Below are 23729 nucleotides of genomic sequence, written 5' to 3'. Positions count from 1 at the left end.
ATGTGTATGCCCACTTAGGTACAGTATAAATACACAAACACAGCATATTTTATTGTCATATAATTGTCACACAGTATTTACTGGAGCACTTTTACCAAAAAGGGGCTATTTACTGAATAGTTTAAGGGAGAGAAAAATCTATCCACTTGCACCCACCAGACAGTTTTAATTCAGAAATACCTCTCAATACTCATTTATGAAAATGGAACCATAGTATTTTTCTTAAGTTGTGTCTAAATCGCAGGCTTCTGATGGGAAACCAGAAATCTCTCGGCAGAATTCTGCTGCATCAGAAGCATTCTGTCGTCATTCCTATACACCTCATTCCATGAGAAAGAAGGAATGTCTCGGCAGAGGGTGTTTTCCCCGACATTTGGCCCCGTGTAGACTGTCGGCAGCAGATACGTAAATTGTGCAAGCATTTTTGTATCTTTTGCTGGCAGTTTCTCTGCAATCTAGACACAGCCTTAATGACTGTTTTCACTAGAAGAAACCATGAATTATGCTGAGAAAGACAATCAGACCCATGTGAGCCAAAAAGCCAGGTTCCAACTGACTATAAAGCAAACTGTGGTGACTGATACATATCACCAGTGGAAGGTCTGCCTTTAGATTTTTAGGGTTCTGGCCAGCTCACAATGAGAGAAGGTTAAAAGTAGAGCAGTCGGAGAACACAAAACAATTTCCTTGATAATCTGCTGCCTGTGAAACTCAGTTTCCAAAGATGTCTTTTTAAAAAACTTGTTTAAATGTAATTGAGTTCTAGGGTGCATATGGCGGAGGCTTTTCTTCTGGCAGGAAGTAATTTGGTGTGTATAGTGGTGGGGCATTGGGAGGGAGACCATAGTTCGAGCTGGACTGAGATGGCGGTTGAGTATCATCAGATAAAGAAATATCAGTAGATGATGATGCTGGAAAATGGTTTGCAGGCTGTAAAGGAAGAGAGAGAAAAAATGCCATCTTCAGTAAGGGATTACAGATCTGTTTTCCACTATGCTGCATTAAATGTATATGGTGTATACCATTAAATCTCTCATGCGTCTGTAATGTGCACATCACAAGAGTGTTATGAACACACACTTTAAGACAGACATACAGTGCACATCAAGGTGAGCCAGTGTATACTTATCAGGTAAGTTAGTCTTAATAGGAGTTTTATGCATACAATTCACTCTCTATCAAGGCAACTGAATAAAACGTGTGTTTTTGGGTGCTCTAGTCCTGCCAGGTAGTCGGTATAGCAGAGTGGGCTTTCAGGATATGCAGCTGTTTGTTTAAAATTCATATTCGTATCTGGAAATCATCCTAGGGCTGTAAATATTATATATAATAATGTTACTGCTTTCAATCTCAGCAGCTAGTCAAAGTTCAGGGTTTTGTGCTTGTTGCATTTGACGGGGGAGAAATTCTTGGGGAAGTCTGGTATTTCTGATGCAGTCTTGTCTGTGACAACACACAAAATTCTATTGCTCTGAACACAGGAGCAACTGGGGCCTTGCTCTCAACACACCACCTTCTTTCAGCAAGCAACCTCCCCACCTTACCCCTCCCCCCACAAAAAAGAAAAAACCTCCCTCCTTTTTCCATGGTGGTGCTCCCGGCTGTGTCTGCTGGTCTTACTCTCACTTCTCCTGTGGAGTCATCTGCTTACAGGGTCCAAATTACGGGGCGGGATCCCACACGTCTTGTGTCTTAAACCGGTGTTTCTCAACTTTTTTTTTTTTAAATAAAGTAGCTGTTTTTAAAAACAAAATTAGAAGTGCCCCTAGTACCTACAGTTTTCAGAAACAATTTTTTTCTATCATCACAACACATTTGTTTAAACATTTAATCATCACTGGGCAGGTGATGAAATTTTTGAGTATTACAGGTATAAAAATAATAAAGTTCTGTAAAACTTGCAACAAAAATTCAGTTTTCTCCCAATTTTCAGTTGTACTGAAGTACCCCCCCCACCCGCACTCCAGACTTCTATCGAGTGCCCCTAAGGGTACTAGTCCTTCTGGTTGAGAAACACTGTCTTAGACAACCAAACAGTTCTACCTTCCAGCTATGTTAGGAGTGGAAGTCCCAACAATTTAAATTAAATAATGGTCAGTCTGGCCCACGTTACCCTGTTTCAATACAGGACGCCTAGTCTCTGATCCACTTTACTACCCCAGGGAGGTGGGGTGAGTGTATATAAAATCTCTAAATATTATGGCCTGGACACTAAGACTGTGTCCTTTGGATTGGGATTGGCATGAGGAGTGTTAGGTGCTTATGAAAACAGCACATTGTCAACAGCTTTCACCCCCCTTTTTTTAGGAACAAAAGGGGCAGGTGTTTGACCTGAAGTCCTGGGGTCATAGCCTGATGCCATTTTAAATGTTTTGCCACTGGCATCCTTGACCTTCAATGTTAATCACCTGCCATTCCAGTGGTGTCAGCAGAAGTGTTGAGTGCTCAGCTCTGAAGTGCTCAGATTCAGACCCTGAAATTTTTCAATTAAAAAAAAAAAGCTATTTTGAAGATAAGGGAAACGCAAAAATCTGACAAGTAAATGCCACTCTCCCAGCTACTTAGCAATTTAAAAATCATCCACCAGTTCCTAGAATAGTGGTATTCTAGTAGTGGTAGCCACTGCATCGAGGCAAGTTCCTGCTTTGAACAGTGGCTGTCTCGTCTGGCATTCTCTTCTTACATGCAAGGGCCTCTCAATGAGAATCCTGTGCAAGCAGAAACAGTCAAGCATTGGTGTCAAAAAGCCTCAGTGTGCTTTTGCAAGAATAACTTCCTCCTTTGCTTACAGGTGGGGTTGATTTGAACAGCTTTACTAACACCTGAGAGTGGGAATTTTGTAATGAAAATCATAGCCTGATTTCTAAGGATACAAATGCACAGTTACAGCATATATGCCCTTCAGTAGATCTAGAGCAGTGTTTCTTGAACTTTTTGAGACCACAGAATGCCAAACAATATTTTTTTATGAGGAACACTGACAAAAACTTTCTTTAAACAAATTGTTGTCAAACCGCAAAAACAAAAGCAACAACAAAAACCATACAATAACATACACAGCAAAAACAAAATGAAGGAATTTATTCAGGTATATCATAGTAATGATGCAGTAACATTGTACCTAGTTTTAATAAAAGAAAATACAGGCTTATTGTAAAACTTTGAATTATTTTTCCAAACGCTCACAGCACACCTGCGAGTTGTTCATGGAACAAGAGTGTTCCACAGAATGTGGTTTAAGAAACACTGCTCTAGACTGACCACCGCTCCAGTAATCATAACTGTAATGCAACAAGGAGCCTAGATGCCTAAAAAATCCCAGCTGGATCCAGGGGGCTCTGGGATTCTAGACTCCCTGCAGCAGAGCCAGGAGCCCTTTCTTCTTAGGCTCATAGACCACTTCCAGCTCAGCTTTCTGGTTTCTGAAAGATCCCATTCCCCCACAGAGAACTCCCCATTCATTGCAGAGGAGCCTAGGCCTCAGGTGGAGGTGGGGGTTCCACTGGGGCAAGGTACCTGGAAATTAGATACTGCAATGTAGGATATGATGTTCAGACTTGCAGGTTTTATAGGCTTTTATAGGTGGTGCTTAATTAGTTTGTTTACTTTTCTGGCCTTCGGCACTGTAGTATCTGAGCACTTCATAAACACTAATGAATTTCTAGCTAAATAACACCCTCACACAGCACAAAGTTGCAAAGTATTTTCATCTACACATGAACACCCACGGGACGGAGATTGTCATGTGCCTAAGATCATGCAGGAAGTCTGGGGCAGAATGAGGAACTGACTTCAGAGCTCCAACATCCAGCCATGAGCTCTACCTACAAGACTTTCCTTTCCATCCGGCCTTTGCACTGGACTGCTCTGCTGTTGCCCCTTCCAGCAGTTTGTCAATCAATTAGAGGAAGGGCTGTGAGTGGCAGCACCTAGATCAGCAGACGAACACCTACAGGGACAGCAAATCCTACATGAGTCACAGGCTAAGGTCATGGAAGTGCAGGAAGGTGGGGGAGCCAGTGGTCACATGGAGCAGGGAATGTCAGGGTTTTCCAGGCCACAGCAAAGGATGACACATGAGCTCTTTGAGTAGATGCAGCTGTGTATTCCCCGTGAGGGTGCACACTTTCTGTGCACCAGAGCCTAAGAACTTTGCCTAGCAGTACCCAGAGGGACAGAATGCACCCGCTGTGGCCATGGGCCCTCCCCGCCTTTACAAGGGCAGGGCTCCTCACTGATCGTGGCTAGCGTCACAGCTCTGTATGGTGGCTTTAACTGCCACTTTTGCTCCCAGGTTTTGACTAGTACCACAGGCAGTGTTAATTTAATCATATTAGAGTATTTGACAGCCCTTTGTGATGCCCTTACCAGGGGTCAAGCATTTTCCGTTGTGTAGGGGAGCCCACAGGAGCCCGCACAGGAGGTGTTTGTTTGAGTCTCAGTCTAGGACACATTAAAGAGTGATGCTTCATCTGCAAGTCAGTGACAAAAGGGCTTGTGGTTGGAGCATCATCTGGAGCAGGCTGTGAGGCCCTCCCTGGCTCTGAGGTCCTGAACTGATAGATTGTTACCTTCAGATTTTGAAAATGATGCCACATTGTGCTTGGGCTTCGTGTCGTCCCCAAGAGGAAAAGGAGTCATTCATTCTCTTCTTACGGGACTAGGACGAGCCCCATAAGCAGAGCTGGGACCATTCCAGGGCTCTGGGAGATTCCTCCTCCTCTTTTAAGGAGTTGTGCTGACAGGCCTCCTCTGGCATGTGGGATGGAGCAAGTCCATCCACCCATTCCCTGGTACCATGCTGTGAGCAGCAAGGAGACTGTGCTCTTGACTCTGGTTCCAGCCATGGGATAGCCATTGAGTCTGGTACTGAGGATGGCACCAGCGTGGATAGTCTCCACACTGATGACATACAAGCCATGCGACTTGCTCTGCGTGTCGCTCCTGGACGCTCTGGTGCTATAGCATCTACCAGGTCATCCTCATCTCACCTGTGCCGCAGCCTGTGGAGTTGTGTGGTTGGGACTGGCACTGAAGATGGTGAATCCTTCTGTGCTGTCATTGGCTTGGTGGCAGCTCCCATCATGGGTGTGCAATGCTCGTCTCAGTGCCGATGCCACTCCCCGCGCCAAGTGGGAAGAAGTCCCATTTGGTGCCATGGGCGATTCCCCATTCCTCTTCAGAATTGATGTGACCTCCTCAGTGGGCTTCCAGTGAGTCTGATCAGCTGCCTGCCCTATGGCTCGCCTGCTGTCACCATAGAACCTCCGGGATTCTGCAAGCTCATGGTCAGAGTTCTCCTCATTGCATAGGCATCAGAGATGCACCTCAGATCATTATTTGCACTGAGATTGGCATCTTGGCCTGATGCCTGCTGGCCATTAATGCCTTTTGTGCATGCCCCATGGCTTCCTTGGCATCTCTGGGATGTGCCCAGTACCTGAAGTCCCGCTCCTTCATCCACTCCAGGGCATGATCATTGGTCCCGACAGTGACTCCTCCTCCCATCTTGTCTCATCTGCAATTGACCATTGAGCTCATTCCCTTGGGACCTCTGGGACTTTTCCTACCAGATCCTGTTGTGCAAGAACAGAATCCAAGAGGAACAGGAGCCCCCTCCCACCTCACCTGAATGGGACACAGCAGCCCAAGCCCACTGGGGTTCCACCTGTGGTCCCCCCGCCTGGCCCCTTTCATGCAGTAGGTGGGGCACCAGAGCCCCACACCTACCTGCTCCTCCCCCTACCTCCTCCTCCCTCTCTGCTCTTTCAGAACATGCAAATCACCTGATGCGCACGCCATCCCTTCTCCTCCCCCGCCCTCCCAGGGCTGAAATGCTGTGAAGACATGATTTGTGGCGTTCCACTTCTGGGAGGAAGGAATGCAGGAGAAGCGAGGATGGAGCATGAATCAGACGATACACAGCTCCTCCAAAGTGCTGGGAGGGAGGCACAGGCAGTGCAGGGCTTTGGTGTGCAAGGGGAATGTGGGGGAGGAGCAGCTAAAGGTTCTGGGGTGGCGGGGGGTGTGCAGGTGAAGCCTCAGTGGGCCGCATGTGGCCCAGAAGCCACAGGTTGCCCACCACTGCCTTGCAGCATCGGGGCAGGGGTTTTACTGCTGGTATTCTTTGGTCCCCAAGCCCAAGAGAGGGATGAGGCTTATCCTTAACCTCCTATTTGGCCAAATGGAAGCAATTCTTGGTATAGTTGTTAGCCTGGGGAGTTCAACTAATGCTGGCTTGTATCCAGAATATCTTGGAGTTCACATTACGCTTTCAGTCTGCTGGTCTTGCGCTGCATTAATTGAGAGTCCACCTGCCGGCAATTCCAACATTTCATTTGCCCATCAGTGGGAAGTCAGTGCACTCAAGTCCCATGCAGTGAAGTTGTTCAAAGGAGTCAAAAGGAGTCGCTCAATTTCACCCACTGTTAAAGAGCCACTTCCCTTGCTGGACTTTAATGCTGTCTTAGTGGCTTCTACCGGACCTCCATTTGGGTCTCTGGCAACTTCCTTCTCCTTCTGTGTCAGAAACCTGCCTTCCTTGTGGTGATAACGTCTGCAAGAAGTCTGTGAGTTGCAACTTAGATGGCAGAAATTCCTTACAGGCCATTCTCCAGAAACACAGTAAATCTGAGGCCAGGCCCTAAGTTTTTACCTCAGGCAGTTTTCCCATTTTACTTGAACCAACTCAGACGTCTTACCAGCGTGCTTCCCTACACTGAACTGCACCCCAGAGGAGCAGTGTCTTCACATACTGGATGTCAGGCAATGGCTAGCTTTTCATCTGCATGGAACAAAACTTTCTTGTTCCTCACCTCATCTGTTTTTTTTCATATGTGGACAAGCTGAAGGGTCTTTTCACAGACAGTCTCCAGGTGAGTACATTCCTGTAACACGACAGGATATGAAGTAGCTCAGGCTACACCATCTCAAACGCTGTGAGCTCATTCCACTAGAGCTCAGATAACGTCAACGGAATTGTTAAATGACATTCTTATGTTGACAAGTATCAGAGCGGGAGCCGTGTTAGTCTGCATCTTCGAGAACAACAAGAAGTCCTGTGGCACCTTATAGACTAACAGGTATTTTGGATCATTAGCTTTCGTGGGCAAAGACCTGCTTTGTCAGATGCATGAGTTGAGGGGGGGGGCTCCAGAGGGATATTTAAAGAGTGGGTTCCACTAAAAGGGAGGGTCCAGAGCTGACAAGTCTATTCAGCAAGGCGGAAATGGCCCATTATCAGTAGTACGTATCAAAAGAGGAAAAAACAAGTCAAATCAGACAGGGGTTATAGTCCATTGACAGAGTCTAATGTGGAGATGTTAACACCCAGGGCAGAGAAGCTGCTTTTGTAAGGGGCCAGCCACTCTTGTCAGCTCTGGCCCTCCCTTTTACTGAGACCTCACTCTTTACATACGTCTCTGAAACCCGCCCCCACTCCATGCATCTGACGAAGTGGGTCTTTGCCCACAAAAGCTTATGCTCCAAAATATCTTAGTCTGTAAGGTGCCCCAGGACTTCTTGTTATTCCTACGTTGGACGCTTTCAGAGCAGCCACTTGCCCTCTGTGCACAGCTGTGCACACCACTGTGCTGTTAGGCTTATGTTCAAATCAGATGCGAACTTCAAAAACGCAGCCCTCCAGTCCTTAGCTACTTGAACCCCACTGCCTACAGGTACTGCCTGCGAAGCACCCACATTGAATACCCAGCTGCATCTACTGAAAGAGGGAAGCATGGTCACCTACCCATAGATGTTGTTCTTCGTGGTGATGCAAGGCAGATGTCTATCCCACAACCTGCTCTCTGTCTCCTCTGCACAGGGGTTTGTACTCCTGATGTTTGGGGTGAAGGAACCAAGGAGGGCCAGGATGGTATCGCACTTAGAGTCTGGGGAAGGGCTATGGCCATGTGGCGTGAATGCTGCCCCTGCAGACTCTGCTGTGCAAAATTCTCCAGCTCTGCTGTGTGTGGAACACACCTCTGTAACATGGCTGCATCACACAGAACAACCGCTACAAAGAGGTAACCGTGGGGTGGGGGGGCAGTGATTTTATTTATTTGTGGAGCTAGAGTGTAGCAGCAAAAGGAGGGGAAGAGGTGACACGTGTCTGGCTAATCTTACTAGTGTAAGTACTGCGTGAATTCCTCACTCATGCTTGTTCAAAATTGAAGCAATTGTCATTTTTTTATTCCGTTTGCTTGAGTAAATACAGAGGCTTAGTGACCATGAGGACTATGCTTCAAAGTTAATACTCTATACATACAGCAGTGGCCCTTCATGCGGCTATTGATGCTGTTATTCACCCAGGCTGTTCCTTACGTGTGGGGAGAAAAATCAGAATGCTTTCACCTTATCCACCTACCTTGACACCTACCTCTGCCGCGGTGCTTAGAAATCACTCCCGTCCGGCACTGAATAGGCAAGGGAACATAAACATGGCCACACTGGGTGAGACCAAAGGTCCATCTTGCCCAGTATCCTGTCTGCCCACAGTGACCAATGCCAAGTGCCCCAGAGGGAATGAACAGAACAGGCAATCATCAAGTGATCCATCCCCAGCTGCCCATTGCCATTTCTGAAGAAGAGAGGCTAAGGGGCACATCCCACTGAGTAGCAATGTGTGGTGAGTGAGGTAAGAAGTTTTGCTCTTCTGCTAAACTTGATTGATTTATGCTTCTCATTCTCCCGTCCCCCAGTCTCCTTTATCTGTTTTGTCTACCTACTGCACACTGTCTGCTGGACAGGGAGCTTCCCAGGGCAAGGATTGTCTCCTTTGTTTAGCTGTTCATCATTTACCACAGTGAGGTCCCAATCCCAGATTGTGGTGCCAAGGCACTACCAAGGAACTAATAATAATGGTCAGTGAAGGAACCTGAAGGGGCGAGAGAGGAGATCTAATAAACTATTCGGACTGAACTTTGCCGTAAGAATAGAGGAGAACCTGTGTCCTATGCAACCAATCCATCTTCCCTTCTACCTCCAGCTCCCCCAAGCCCCCCAGCAGACAAGATTTCGCAGCGTGGGATTTCTACCAAAGAGAAACCTCTGGCTTTTAAGAGGGTTAACAAGAAAAATACCATGTTGTTGTACTCTACCTGAAGAGGTAAAGGATAGGATGGATATGCAGGAATAGCTGCTGCAGAGGGACAAAACCCAGCGTATGTCAGGATCTGCTGGGCTGGGTTGTACAAAATCTGAGGAGGAGAGGTGGAACTAAAGGCAATTTGGGACAGTGGTGCCTGCTGAACACACAAAACAACATATTAGCAAAATGCAACCAGGGGCTAGGAAAAAGGAAATGTTTTTTTATGACATCAAATTTTATTAGGTCATTGGACAGTGTTTGATTTCTCTGTTTTCTTATTTCCCCAGCACAAGAAATACACAAACCAGCCACATCATTTTTCCATTTATACTAACAAAATATTATTATCTACTTTGATTGAGATTCTTGGCTAAATGATACAAACATTAATACATGAATGCTCATAGTACTCTCTAGACCAGTGATTGTTAAACTTTTTGAGACCATGGAACACCAAACAAAAATATTATTATGCGGAACACCTATGAAAATTTTCTTCAAAAAAAAATTGTCAGACCAAAAAAACAAAAAAACAGAGACCACATGTACACAAACACAAAATGAAGGAATTTACTCAATGAGGAAGTAACTTTGCATCTGGTTTTAACAACAGAGAATACACCCCATCAGTGTATGGTAGCAAAGAAGCATCAGGCGCGCATGGCAAACTTGGGAGTTGTTCGCATCACACCAGTGTTCCATGGAATGTAGTTTAAGAAACGCTGCTCTAGATAAGTAAGGAAGGAACCCAAGGAGGTTTGAAATTAAATCCTCCCCCTCCCCCACTCACTGTTACTTTACTATCTAGAAATAGTGTGTTTGGGTGTGAAGCAGGTTTTTTTTGCTGGGAAGTTACACAGCTGCTTTCTCTTTTTGCCTTAAGAAATGCCCAGCAGTTCCTAGTGCCTAGCTGATGATCCAGGAGGCAAGACTCTAGTCTGAGGCCTTATCCATCAACCTAAACTCTGCAACTTCAGCTACACAGATAGCATAGCTGAAGCAAACATACTTACTGCAGTGTCTTCTGTGCGGTAAAGTCAGCGGGGCTGCTCTCCCGTCAACTCTGGCAAGCGTTATAAGCCACTTACTCATTACTGATCTGCAGCTGTCTCCTAATCAGGCTCAGTGATGGGGGTGGGAGGAGGTAAAGGGAGCAGTTGCCATCGGGCCCGATGTGTCAAAGGGGCCCAGAGCTCCAGCCGCCACTGCTACTACTTTGGCGGCAGCAGCAGCAGCTGGCGCGCTGGGCCCTTTTGCATTGCCGTGGTAGCACTGCTGTGTCACTGCATGTGGCTGTGAGGGACAGGCAGGCGCGGTGCCATGGTCCAGGCAGTGATGAGGGCCGTGTCATGGAACTGGACCCACTGTCCCACTTTGCCCTCAGGCCGGCTCCTAATGTACATTATGCCTCTGCCCACAGTAGCCCTGCTCAGCTGTAGAAACATGTTGTTAAAATTAGAAGTGGTTTTTCTAGCACTTTGCCATGCGGTCGTTATCCTCCAGAGCACCTGCCGCAGACGTTACAGAAACAAACTCAAGATTTCCAGAACTGAGTAAAAGACTAAGGGGACGGCTTCTCTCTCTCTCCAAAGAGATGGAACTGCAATTCTTGATGTAGCCATGGGGCTCACATATTAATGGAATGAGGGCTTCAGAAGTGAAAAAGACTTCACAACAATGTGTCACTTAGGCTCACCACCACCTAACGGGAAGTCCTGAGAAGACTTCTGCCTCTCAGCTTTTTGGCCTAACTAATGTACCCCAAGCAGTAGAGGGTGACAAAAGCTGAAATGGGTAGTCAAACCTGACATACCTAGAACAAGACATTTAAAATGGGTCCCACATGTAGAGCCCTGCAAGTCTGCAGCTATCCACTGTATATCCGTGGCTGTGGGTAGGGATATCTGTGGTTCATTTTTGTGAATGTGGATGCAGATTCTGAAACAAATTTTGCAAACTCCTGCAAAGTTGCAGGTATCTGTGGGTATCCGCATTAGTGGATGAGGCTATCTATGAATCAATTTTGCAGACACCGATTCCCGATACAAATTTTCTGTCTGCACAAGGCTCTATTAATGTGATTGATTTTCATTATGTTTTGGATAAATCTTGACCATTGCAGGAGCATGGCCTTACCAAAGCTATTGGCCCAGGGACCCAGGAAACACAACATCTCTGCCATTTCCAAATTAAGAGGGAAGAGTCGAGCCAAAGATGGGGCAGACAAGGAGAAAAATGACACAGAAGAGCTGTGTCAGCGTTGGTTAAAATTGGCTCCGTAATTCTCCACTCTGCTCAGGGACACTTCTGTGTCTTCTCTTTTCTGTTTTCCCCACTCATTTTTACGTGCGACCTCTTCCAATGAGCTTTTCGTGGTCTAATGAAAAATAAAGACACCAGTGGCCATGCTAAGGGTACAACTGTGCTTCCCTGCAGCTGACTAGCATTAGCATATGTGGGGCTTTTTGGTGCCAGTCTCTAGCAGAGCTAAGGCACTGAGAGCAGATGCTACAAATCTAAAGTGTAAGCACTCATAGCAACGTGTAAGAGTAGCTACTAGCTAAAACATGCTTAGGAACACCTTCCTCCATAGTTCACCTGAAACCACTGCTTCAAAAATCCTTCCTAAAGGTGCACGCTGTTTAAGAAGTGAATCCAGCCACAGATTTTACTAACTGGCTACACCGTGTCTGTGGTTTCAGATTGATGGAGGCAACACAATGCAGCATCTAATGGATAGCATAAAGACAGTCCTTCCAAGGCTAGACTGTGCTATAATGAGTAATAATTAGTAATACTAGAAAGCAGCTTGTGTTCCCTTCAGCAAAGGCGGCACCAGCTGTTCATCCCTTGATGGCTGTGGTTCACTACTGGCATTATGAGAACATATGTGATGTCATGTCCCCTTTAGTCACCAAGTGCTCCTCACATAGGGTGTCCAGATCGCAAGTGTGCAAAATCGGAGGGGCGGTAATGGGTGTCAATATAAGGAAAAGCCCTAAATTTGGGGGACGGCTCCTACAAAATGGGGAGGTCTGGTCACCCAACGCTCCCACCCAAGCGTTAAGGGTCCCCTGCTGCACGTTTACACCTTGGTTTGCACCATGGCTGTGCCTGGTGGTTTGCAGCATCTAGGAGGGCAATTACTCGTGTGCTCTGTGCAGGCTCTTAACAAGGGAGAGTTTAAAATAACTCTCACAAGGCCCTGCCATAATAAAATGTCTCTCAAAGCCCTGAGTCATGACACAGAGATAGTAACTGGAAACCCAGCTCTCAGCGTGTGTGCTGCTGAAGGGAGTACGCTGGGGTGGTTGTACCCGAGGAGGAGGAATAAGCAGTGGTCCCCTGGGGTGGTCTGGAGGAATGTTCAAGGAGGAGGAGAGACGTGGAGGAGCCTCTCCACCCCAGACAACTCCACCCCCAGCCGCGGTGCCGCTGCCCCCAACCAGCTCCACCCCCAACCGCAGCACCACTCTGCGCTCGCTCCCACCCCAGCCAGGCTCTGCCCTCATTCTCTCGCTCCAGCCCAGCCAGCTCCACCATTATCCCCAACTGCCCCTGTCCCCCCCGAGTTCTGCCCCCAGCTCCTCCTCCAGCCCAAGTGCCGCTGCTGGGCTTGCCCGGGCAGTAATGAAGGGGGAGGTATAGACAGACTCTGTCGCTGGTACGAGGGGGATCCCCTGTTCTACCAGAATGTCTCCAAGAACCAGTGCTCTGTGCTAGTGGGCTTTGAATGGCATTGCTGTCAGCCTCTGTCTCTTCTCAGTGCAGCCTGCCAGCTTCCAATTACACTCAACTGTTCTGCCCAGCGGTCCTCAGCTACCTTCCACATGATGGGCCATGTCACCCCCTCCTGAAAACAACCCCTCGGCCCCCCTCATGTCCGCCCCGGTTAAAGGAAGGAACACCACCAGTGAGGGTGCTGGCACAGATGAGCTGATGGCCAAATGAAGCCAAAATATCCGTGGGAAAGCTTGGTCCTAACCCAACGCGCTTGGGGTGTGTGAGCAGAGCAGCAGCCCTTCCTTGGTCCACGTGTGTCCCTGCAGCCCAGTGAGTGGCCACACTGCTTTAGCTCCCTGCTACAGCTGTACGCTACTCACGCCTCTGCCAGACGCTGTCCAGGCTCATCAACAGCACCCTGCAAATGCGTTAGCTTAGGTGGGCCTGCAAGGCCCAAGATTTAGTGTGTAGCATTATCCAGCCCTATCCCCTTTCCACTCAAACAAGTCTGACCTGCCAGCTTGGTGGGGAAGCGGGATACGGGCTCCAGATGGTGGAGTGTGTACCAGCCAGAGTAACAGAGCCGGAGCAGAAATAACAAATTCCGCAGGGGGCTGAAGTATCACCACTGCCGAGCTCCCATTTGGCACAAAGAGCTGACTCCATACCCAGTGGCAATGGAGCATCATAGGCAAACATCACCTCCCTGTCTAACGTGCCCGTCAGGCAGAGGCCTGTGTAGCTCTGAGTAGCCCAGCACTGTCTGAGTCAGTCCTGACCCCTGCTGCGCGCTGCGCAGCCAGAGATGCACATCAGGAATTAATGCAGCGACAAGCAGCAACATTCACTTGCGCGCTGTCTTTTGCATTTCAATGAAGGCAGTTTTGCTGGCGAGAAGCTCCCCGGTCCTGCAGCCCTCCTCTTGCTTTTAGCAAGTGATACCCCAAAGACTTGCGAGCACCAATAAAGGCTGCCGCGCTGGTGGCTGCCTCTGAGGGGAAGCGACTAGCCCCTGGCATGCCTTTCCCATCTGCACTGCTTCCCTCGCCCCACTCTCACGTACTCACAGAGGCCTGGGTTTGAGCCAGCCCTGCCTGGCAGGGCAGCCAGGAACTAACAGCCCTGTATTCTGCAGTCATTTTAGCCACTATTTAATCACAGCTGTCTCTGCAACCACACAGCTACTGGCATCACACATTACCTCTTCTCAGTGGATTAGGGCAGGTGGTGAAGACCGGCCACTCTGATGGAAACTGACCAGGAGCGTTACGTGAGCAGAATGTGATCGTTCACATCAGAACCTGGCCAATACCCCAGCACCAATCCCTGCCCCATCAGACAATATTTGTTACTTTCAAGTGGTTAGAACCTCAGTTTCAGGTATCATCTATTAAACTGGCACCACCTGCACCAAACTGACACTGTTTAGCACCAGGCTGAGCCAGTGGTTCAGTGCTGACTCAGAAAAGAGAGGCCACTTACTGAATCATCAGCATGATCTGTCACCCACCCACGTGTCTGAACCAGGCCTGACCATACTGAGCTATAACACCCGTCAAGAGCATAATCTGAGGATATCTGACTTGGGACTCAATGCTGTGGCAGGAAATGTTTTGTGAGCACTTGCTGTGCATGGTTCTGTTGCCTGTCTTTTGAACACATTAGGTAACAGTATAACTGGCAATATACAGAAATCCCCACTGATGAAAAGCTGCAGGAATTGCAAGTCTTACCACGTCTTTAAAGGCCCCAAGGATGGCTGCCGTGACTATCCCCAGAAACAATCCAATGATGTTCAGGACTGTGGAAGCCCATAGCAGCCGGTACAAGTGAATCACATCCTGACAGCCATTCACTCCAAGAAATTCATAGTAGCTGGTTGACTGTTCTGAACTGTAACGGGACAGAAATGGCATCACTCTTACAGCAATGGTTTACAAAGCACCAGCCCAGCTGAATCCTAAAACGTTTACTTTTTCCTCAGGTATGAGGAAGTTGTACAGAAACATTCCTGCACGATAGCACCAGAGAGGGAGCCATATAGTCTGTAGTCTAACAAAACAAACCAGCAGTCACATAGCATTTTAAAGATTGACAAAATGATTTACTGGGTGATGAGCTTTCGTCCCATAAATCACTCCCACAGGAGCTAACACTGGTCAGCTAAACCACTGGGCACTCCTGTATAGATTCTCCACAGCCTGACTTGTTTTTTTAATCCCTATGTCAAATTAAACTGGTTCAATGAAAAATAAAGCTACCAATGGCCATGCTAGTAGGACTCCTTTACTACCCTTGTTCAGCTGATTAGTGTTGTTAGAACAGGTAGGGCTTTTTGGTACCATTCGCTAGCATAGCTATGGCACATATGGGTAAGGCCCTACCAAATTCACAGTCCATTCTGGTCAATTTCATGATCATTGGATTTTAAAAATGGTAAATTTCATGATTTCACATATTTAAATCTGAAATTTTGTGGTGTTGTAATGGTATGTGCCCTGACACAAAAAGCAGGGCCACAAGATTATCGTATGGGGGGTCGTAGTATTTCTAGCCTTTTTTCTGTGCACTGTTAGCAGCACCATTGTCGTCAGAGCTGGGCAACTGGAGGCTGGCAGTTGCTGGCCAAGAATCCAGCTCTGAAGGCAGAATTACCGACAGCAGCACTGACAAAGGAAGGATGACCTGGTGTGGTAGAGCCACCCTTACTTCTGCACTGCTGCCTGCTGAGCTGGGCCCTTAGTCAACAGCTGCCACTCTCCAGCCACCCAGCTCTGAAACCAGCAGCACAGAAGTAAGGGTGACATGGGTATGATATTTTCTCCCCGACATCTGTGCTGCTGCTGGCAGGATGCTGCCTTCAGCGCTGGGCACCCGGCCAAGAGTGCAACCACCACTCTCCAGTTGCCCAGCTCTGACGGCAGCACAGAATTAAGAGTGGCAATTCTGTGACTTTCCTTAAATAACCTTGTGATTCCTTTAGATTCCCTTTTGGATCACGAGGGCACCGCAATTTGAGAAACACTGGTTCCCTCCATGTAATCCGTATAGTATAGAGTGAAAATGCACAAAAGGCAGATGTCATGGGGGGACACTAGATTTCATGGTTTGTGACCTGTTTTGACTGGCTGTGAATTTTCAGGGGCCTATTAATAGATGATGCTATATTTTTAATTTGTAAGCACTCTTAGTAATGTGTTTGAGAGCAGTTGTCAGCTGAAACGTGCTTACCACCCCTTCCTTTTTAGTTCACCTGAAAGCATCGCTTCAAAAATGCACACTAATGCACATCTTGCTTAAAAGTGAATCCAGCCACAGGGAATGGAGATTTTACTAACTGGCTAGAAAGTGTCTCTGGTTTCAAACTGATGGAGGACAACATAAGTCAGGAGCTAATGGATATCACAAAGATGTCTCTTCAAACTGTAGATTGTGGTATCTGGAAATAATATTTTTACATTCATACATAGAAACTGCTGTTAGAAATCAGGAAGGTTATGAACCCACACTTTGCTTTTGCACCCAGATATTTTTGCTGCAGAGTCTGTGCATTGTGGGCTATTTGAAGAAACCAAATCCCATGTTTTGAAACATCCTGCTATTCTATTTGTAAACACTACTGCCGAGCAGCAACACTCTTCCACTCATCCACTTCCATATCAGCATCTAAGCTGGAGAGAGTTCCTGCTTGCCTGCTCTGGGGTTATGGTGTTTCCTCTGAAGGCCTTCCTCTCACTCTTTTTAAAGCTGGAAGGTAATTTGCACCAACATTTTGATGGAATTTTTTCCTCTGAATTCCAATTAGGCTCAAGGAGTGCAGCTGGAAATGCTGGGGAGAGAAAATGCTAAGGAGAAAAGGAAGGTATGGAAAGTGACTGGTACCAAGTGTCTCACAGGGTGATACAAGAAGGCCCATAGTGATTATAGTGCTGAGCATCTTCATCATGCACCTAGAGAGAGAGATGGACAAGATCAAGGAAGAAGTAGAAGGGAAATTGGTGCATGGGATGAGACTTAACAACTTGAAGTTTGCGGATGAAGAACTTCATTGAGGTTAGATGCGGAGAAACTAGCGAGAACAGTACAGGTGCTAAATGAGGGAGGGAAGGGAAGCAGTATGGACTGATTATGAACATCGACAAAATGGAGACAATGGTATTTGGAGATAAGGAAAAAAGAAGGAAGATCAGTGTAGATGGGATTGAACTAGATAACGCAGAGAAGTTCACATATCTGGGTGGCACCATAACGTATGATCTAGACTGTAAGAAGGTTATACAATGGGAGCTACAGCTATTCGGGCATATTTGCAGAATGAATAATGAACAAAAAGTCAAGACCCTGGAATTCGGCATAATGGATGGCTCGAATAGGAGAGGCAGACCCCACAGAGAATGGGTGCATGATACATCAGATTGGTGTGGAGCTAGTCTACAGAAACTAAGCCACTCCGCACTGGACAGGGAAAGATGGAAGGAAATAGTGAGGGAAGCATCAGACAGCAATGGGCGTCGAGCCCATGGTTATTGATGATGGGCTGCCAACAGGAAAGTTTCATTCAAGCCTCTATCAGTTAGCAGTACATGCTCATATACAAAAAGTTACAATCACTTATGTTTTTCACCCTATCCAATAACTTATGGATGTTCCATTTATCCATCAGAGGATCTGTTCTGTGTTGTATCCTGATAAACACCTGTAGCAGTGAGTTTCACCATTAATTATGTCTTGTATAAGAAAATATTCCAAGTTTCCCTGATTCACCTTTCAATTTAGGCAGATTTCCCACTGTTCTTATAGTATGAAAAACATAGGCATAAGTATGTACCCCATGCATTGGTCTGTACCCCTCCATTGTTGCCCTCTTATTTGTCACCTCTCTGAACAAGCCAAACCGTTTTCTGAAAATCCTAAGACTGATGCTAAATAAAATATGCAGACTCTAGGATGAATGAATAAATTGCCTTCACTCAGCTTATACTGGTGCAAATGGCACTAGCCTAGCAGTGGCAGACACCCCTTAGTAGTTCAGTTTAGCATCTTGTAGGCAAGGAAAGAAAAACATTCACCTGGGCTTTGACTTTGTCAAATCGGTTCCTTAAATCTGAATCCCAGAAATTCACTCATCACACTAAAATTCTGGGGAAACTCGCATCTCCTTCCAGTCCCAAACTTCACTTAATCTCTCAAGGAAATGTCTTTTTTTCTTCTTCTTTTACAGAAGAAAAACACATTTGTCTGTTTTTAATACCAGTTTCACCGCCAACTTTTTTCTCCAAAACGGGCATGACTTTTTGGAATTCCCATATGTGACAACCAAGGTTTGAAGAGGAGCAATGGTCTCAAGTTGCAGTGGGCTAGATGTAGGTTGGATATTAGGAAAAGCTACTTCATCAGGAGAGTGGTGAAGCTCTGGAACGGGTTATCTAGAGTGGTGGTGGAAACTCTATCCCTAGAGGTTTTAAGTCCTGGCTTGGCTGGGATGATTTAGTTGGGGTTGATCCTGCTTTGGGCAGGGGGCTGGACATGATGACCTCCTGAAGTCTCTTCCAACCCTACGATTCATTCAGGGTGACAGGTGTGGATAAAGACAAAAACATGAGAGCTTTGATTTGAAGCTGGAGGGGAAGGGGTTCAGAAGATCTATCTAGTGACCATATGTGACCAATTTTATGACAACAGGCCTGAGAACCTAAGTTATATAGGTGCCTACTATATCTCACACCCCAGCCTGATTTTTCACACGTGCTATCTAGTCACCCTAGGTCAGCCTCTGGCAACATGCCACGAGCGCCTGACCTTTTTTTGCTATCACTAATGGGATGTATTTTCTGTTATTAAAACCGGACACAATGTTACATCTTCATTGCTACAGTCCCTGATTAAATTACTTCATTTTGGTTTTGTTGTCTATGTTGCTGGGGTTTTTTTTTTTTTTGTTGTTTTTTAGGGTTTTTTTTTACACGTTTCACATAAAAAATATTATTGTTTGGAGTTCCATGGTCTCAAAAAGTGATACTAAAATGTGAAATTGTACTTCCTAGAGGTCCACAGAGAGCACAACTGCTGTATGTCTCTCTCTCTCACTCACACACACACACACATCCCTCCATACCCCACCGAACATTTTCGTGCTCTTTACACAACATGCTGCGGCTTGCAATGCATTACTGGCAGGTACATGTGTGGAATAAGGGAAGTACTCTGAAGGGATTTCAGGCTAGAAATTAAGGTCTATTTGCCAGATTGGAGAGGCCAGGACAGCCTGCTGCAATGCCACAGTGAGCCCACCTTGAGCTAGCCTCTCTCCAAGGGTTGACATAGTCACCTACTGTTACTTGATGAGCATATTCATGCACGTCCACTGTTCTATCTTTTCAGCCTGTGTGTTGGTAAGAGTGAACTAATACAGAAGTCTTTTGGAAATCTGGTCAAACTTCTCTTGTACACCACACCTATCCTTACGGCCATCGAGGAAAATCCCTTGAGCACACACATGCTTATAAAAAAGCCGAGGTCCTACCCATTAGCTAAAATGTTGTCATGGAAACGATATTCCATTAATTTTACTTCCTGGAGATCAGGGAACAAGTGACCCCATGAAATCCATTTTGGAAATACTAAGTGCAAGCTCACCAAAGCTTCTTCACATGGCTGTGCTTTAGTAACTCATTTATTCTGGTGGCCACATAACAAATTCCTATGGACAATTTTTAATGAAAACCCTCTGAAATACTGAGAGCACTGAGAGACAAATGGCGGCATTGGTTGACAGTTTATCCTGTAAGTCCATGGGGAGGGGGGAACAGGATCTGGGGAATGCTCGCTCACCAGAGGAGCCTACTGTGTGGCTGAATGCAGGGGGACTCTTTGCAGGACAGGACTCCACTGACACTCAGAACAGTGCTGCAGACTGTGTGGGTGCTATTGGGGCTTTTGGCTATGTGCTGGCTCTGAAGCTTGGGGGATGTACGACTGCGTCTTCTGACCGGGTGCTCACAGTGCACAGCCCACTAGCCAGCGGTGTGCTGAGTCCCAGGATGGGGCCTAATGCAAAAGGAGGTGAAATAAACATACAAACTCTGACAGAGCAGGTGAGTATTGCTGACTTACTTTTCACAATTGTACAGGTCACAGCAATAGCATGTATTGCTCTTTACTCTCAGCTGGCACTTGCTGTTTAAGGCGTAACACGTCACCTGGGAATAAGAGAAGGGAACATTTGTTAGTCTAACTACAGTGGCTACAGGACCCGGCCACCATTTTACCAGTTATCCCACTGAGCACATAGAAACAACTCACCTGGCTTTACTTTGAGGTGTTTACCCTGGTACAAAATGGATCTTTCACCCACAGGAGAGGAAGCAGAGGAAGAGGCCACTGTGAGCCCACTACAGCATGATACACTAATAGGCTACGTCTACATGTGAAGCCAACATCGAAATAGCTTATTTCGATGTAGCAACATCGAAATAGGCTATTTCGATGAATAACGTCTACACGTCCTCCAGGGCTGGCAACGTCGACGTTCAACTTCGACGTTGCGCAGCACCACATCGAAATAGGCGCTGCGAGGGAACGTCTACACGCCAAAGTAGCACACATCGAAATAAGGGTGCCAGGCACAGCTGCAGACAGGGTCCTAGGGCGGACTCAACAGCAAGCCGCTTCCTTAAAGGGCCCCTCCCAGACACAGCTGCACTAAACAACACAAGATACACAGAGCCGACAACTGGTTGCAGACCCTGTGCCTGCAGCATGGATCCAGCAGCCAGAAGCCCTGGGCTAAGGGCTGCTGCACACGGTGACCATAGAGCCCCGCACGGGCTGGAGAGACAGCGTCTCTCAACCCCTCAGCTGATGGCTGCCATGGAGGACCCGGCAATTTCGACGTTGCGGGACGCGGATCATCTACACGGTCCCTACTTCGACGTTGAACGTCGAAGTAGGGCGCTATTCCGATCCCCTCATGAGGTTAGCGACTTCGACATCTCGCCGCCTAACGTCGAAGTTAACTTCGAAATAGCGCCCAACACGTGTAGCCGCGACGGGCGCTATTTCGAAGTTAGTGCCGCTACTTCGAAGTAGCGTGCACGTGTAGACACAGCTATAAAGAGGTATCCAAGTATTTCTTTCAGAATGCAAACTGGAGAGTAACTGTACGAGCCACCCACCTTGCCAGAGTGTCTTCTGCATTCAACCAGAACACACAACACACACTAAGATTCTTGCATTTTTGTCTTTGAAGCACCACAAAACACTGAAAATATGACCGCCTCCCCCTCCCCTGAAGTTATAAGGCTTTGCTGTCATGAACTTGTTTGAGCAGATCTATTCATTTACACTAGGGTCCCTTTATGCTGCTGGAGAGACGAACAGTATTAGTCTCCGGTGAATAATATTAACCAGGTTTTTTTTCAAAAAACAAAACAGGAGCTGGTGCTTTCCCCATGCCTCCCACCAGGCCTCCAGTGGCTGGGGCTGTGGAGCCAGCAGGGCCTCTGCTTCCTGGCCCCGCTCTGCCAAGACGGCTCCAGCTCCTGACACTGTTCTGTCACAGGGCCAGCAGGGGCTCCAGCAGCCCCAACGGTGGGATCCCCGGCTGGAGGGAAGATTGGTGCGGAGGGGCGAGTACACAGCACTGGCACATACCGCGACAAAAAAAGCCCTGATGTTAAGTCTCTCTCTAACTGTTAGATGCCTCCTGACAGTCTCACACCTTCTTCCTTCAGCTTTTATTACACCAGAACAAAAAAATAAAACACAAAACAAAATATGACAGCAAAAAAGTCCGAACAATGAGTGCCATTTCCAGAAGGCTCTTGCCTACAGAAATGAAAGGGGCTATGGACTTGAGAACAGAGAGATTTTGGCGACATAAATGTTGACACATACCAGTTACGCTCCACCCAGACAAGAGATCATTTTAATGACCCTTACAATGTAATGCACATCCATCATTTCTATTTGACATAGCTGGCTAATTGTAATGTTTTATAGACAGGTTTCTTTTTGAGGCCTTTAGCTTTGTTAATAGACTTTCAAGATATTGAAACAGCTGTCAGCATTAAACTGGCCAGTGGTATGGAAAATACAATATTTCTACCTCCTTCTAAGGTATGCTATGCCTGTTCAGAAAGGCTCTGTTTGTACAATGAAAAGAGAATTCACTATTGAATGGAGCCTTTCGCCTCATGAAAGAGATGGTAGCAACAGGTTTAGGAGTGAACTGCTGCCTTTGAAAGCATTTATCAGATGACCTCTGTCACACATGCCCATCCAATAATGTATTGTTTGATGAGATGATTTCTTACTGAAGGGGCTGAACCAAGCTATCCTGCTCGTGGTGTTTGAGTCAGCAGCCGCTCTACAGGGGGAGTTCAGTGAGATTCTGCACTCCTGATGGATTTGCTCCTGAGAGAAGGGAAGGCACAAGGCCAATCTGCATGCATGCGCATGTCCTTGCACGCAACAGGTCTGTGTCGCTTTAGAACAAGTGGCTTGTCAGCCTTTCCAGGCTTGTGACGTGAGGCAGGTTTCATATGTGTAGTGAAAGTAATGATGGGGGGAAAACTGCAAAGCCTCGAAAGAAAAGTTCTCTCTAAGGAATAAAGCGTGTGGCACATAGAATTTGGTGGCTCTAAAGGATCAGAACAACTCAAAGAAAAAAACCCAGAGATGATAGGGGAGTAAGGAAATGGAAGAGCCCACAAAGACTAAGGAGGGAACAAAGGGAGTCAGTGACAGAAGCAGATGGAATTTTATGTTTTCACTTCACAGTACATGAAGGAACATCTCTTAAAGTGGTGCTAAGAGGACAGCAAGGCACAACAGCCAAAACTTGAAAAGGCAGACAGGGCTTGATATGCATAACATAAATGGTACTGAGCCTACAACCCTAGCTCACATTAAGTAATGCCTTACTCCAACCGAAACCAGTGGACTAATATGGGGGCCCACAACTGATGAGGTTGGAGAAGTAAAGAAAAAGAAAAGCAGTGTGCCTTTGGCATAGGTCAAAATACCACCCAAAGGGTACACGCTGAGAGAACATCATGACATGATATAGGCCTCCCCAGATGTATCGAAGTGTATAAGTACATGTCCCACTGTAAGTGTCAACCTATCTATAACATTGGAGTCACTAAGTTTGCTCAGTGAGCCCTGCCACAGCCTGGCCTAGGCCACCTTTGCAAGGACTGTCGTGTGGATCTAGTCACTGAATTTCACAAGCTAGTAAGTCACCTAGTCTGGGAAGAGCTGGGTCACTGTTCCCACCTCTGGGTCCCTGGGACCCATTCCCAGGGGCAAACTTTATGACTGTTCCCCTTCCTGGGATGTGTTTACACAGCCTGTCTCCCTTAGAGCCTGAAGCAAATGCCTCATTCTTCTTGAGCCACCCCACCCTCAACCCCCCGCCACACACACATTTGCTTATACATACTCCCTCAGAGTTCCTCCTTCCTGTGGGCACTTTGACAGTTTTAACTAACTGTTTTAGGAAAAAAATGTGGCAGGCCAGTCTGGAATACAGGCTTAGCAAATGACTTTCTTAACTACAGCCACTTTACTCTTAAGAAATCACAAGGGAATTACTAATGTCCTGAGTTGTGGATCTCACTCTTTCTGGGAACCTCAGATCTGGTCAGCATTTCAGGCAAGGCAAAGTCCCCTCTGGTCTTTTTTCTCTTTCCAACCTGGTTTTCTGGCACATGGTGATGATCAGCCCTGATGATCAGAGAAGCCCATCCCTGAACACAGTCTGTGCCCCTATTTTGCCCATGTGCAGTCTCGCCTCTTCATCTAGCCTGGCTTATGTGCAGAGAGCACTTGAAAGACTAACAAAATGATTTATTCAGTGATGAGCTTTCGTGGGACAGACACACTTCTGAAGACCAGACCATCTGATGAAGTGGGT

The 23729-nt window shown here is 46.8% G+C and overlaps 1 protein-coding gene across 1 annotated transcript in view; it reads right to left on the bottom strand.

The window, feature by feature from the left end:
- Positions 1–648: 648 nt before the first annotated feature.
- TMEM255B (transmembrane protein 255B) overlaps positions 649–23729 on the bottom strand; it is a 124453-nt gene continuing 101372 nt past the window's right edge. The window contains exons 6-9 of the mRNA XM_074983209.1: positions 19925–20010; positions 14545–14704; positions 9099–9245; positions 649–930 (exon numbers count right to left, since the gene is read on the bottom strand). Of these exons, the coding sequence (XP_074839310.1) occupies positions 763–930; positions 9099–9245; positions 14545–14704; positions 19925–20010 (561 nt within the window). The 3' untranslated portion in view covers positions 649–762. The remainder of the gene's footprint in view (positions 931–9098; positions 9246–14544; positions 14705–19924; positions 20011–23729) is intronic.

The sequence above is a fragment of the Carettochelys insculpta genome, chromosome 1, assembly GCF_033958435.1.
Source record: "Carettochelys insculpta isolate YL-2023 chromosome 1, ASM3395843v1, whole genome shotgun sequence".
NCBI classification, from domain to species: Eukaryota; Metazoa; Chordata; order Testudines; family Carettochelyidae; genus Carettochelys; species Carettochelys insculpta.
This window is presented reverse-complemented; position numbering and strand designations above follow the sequence as displayed.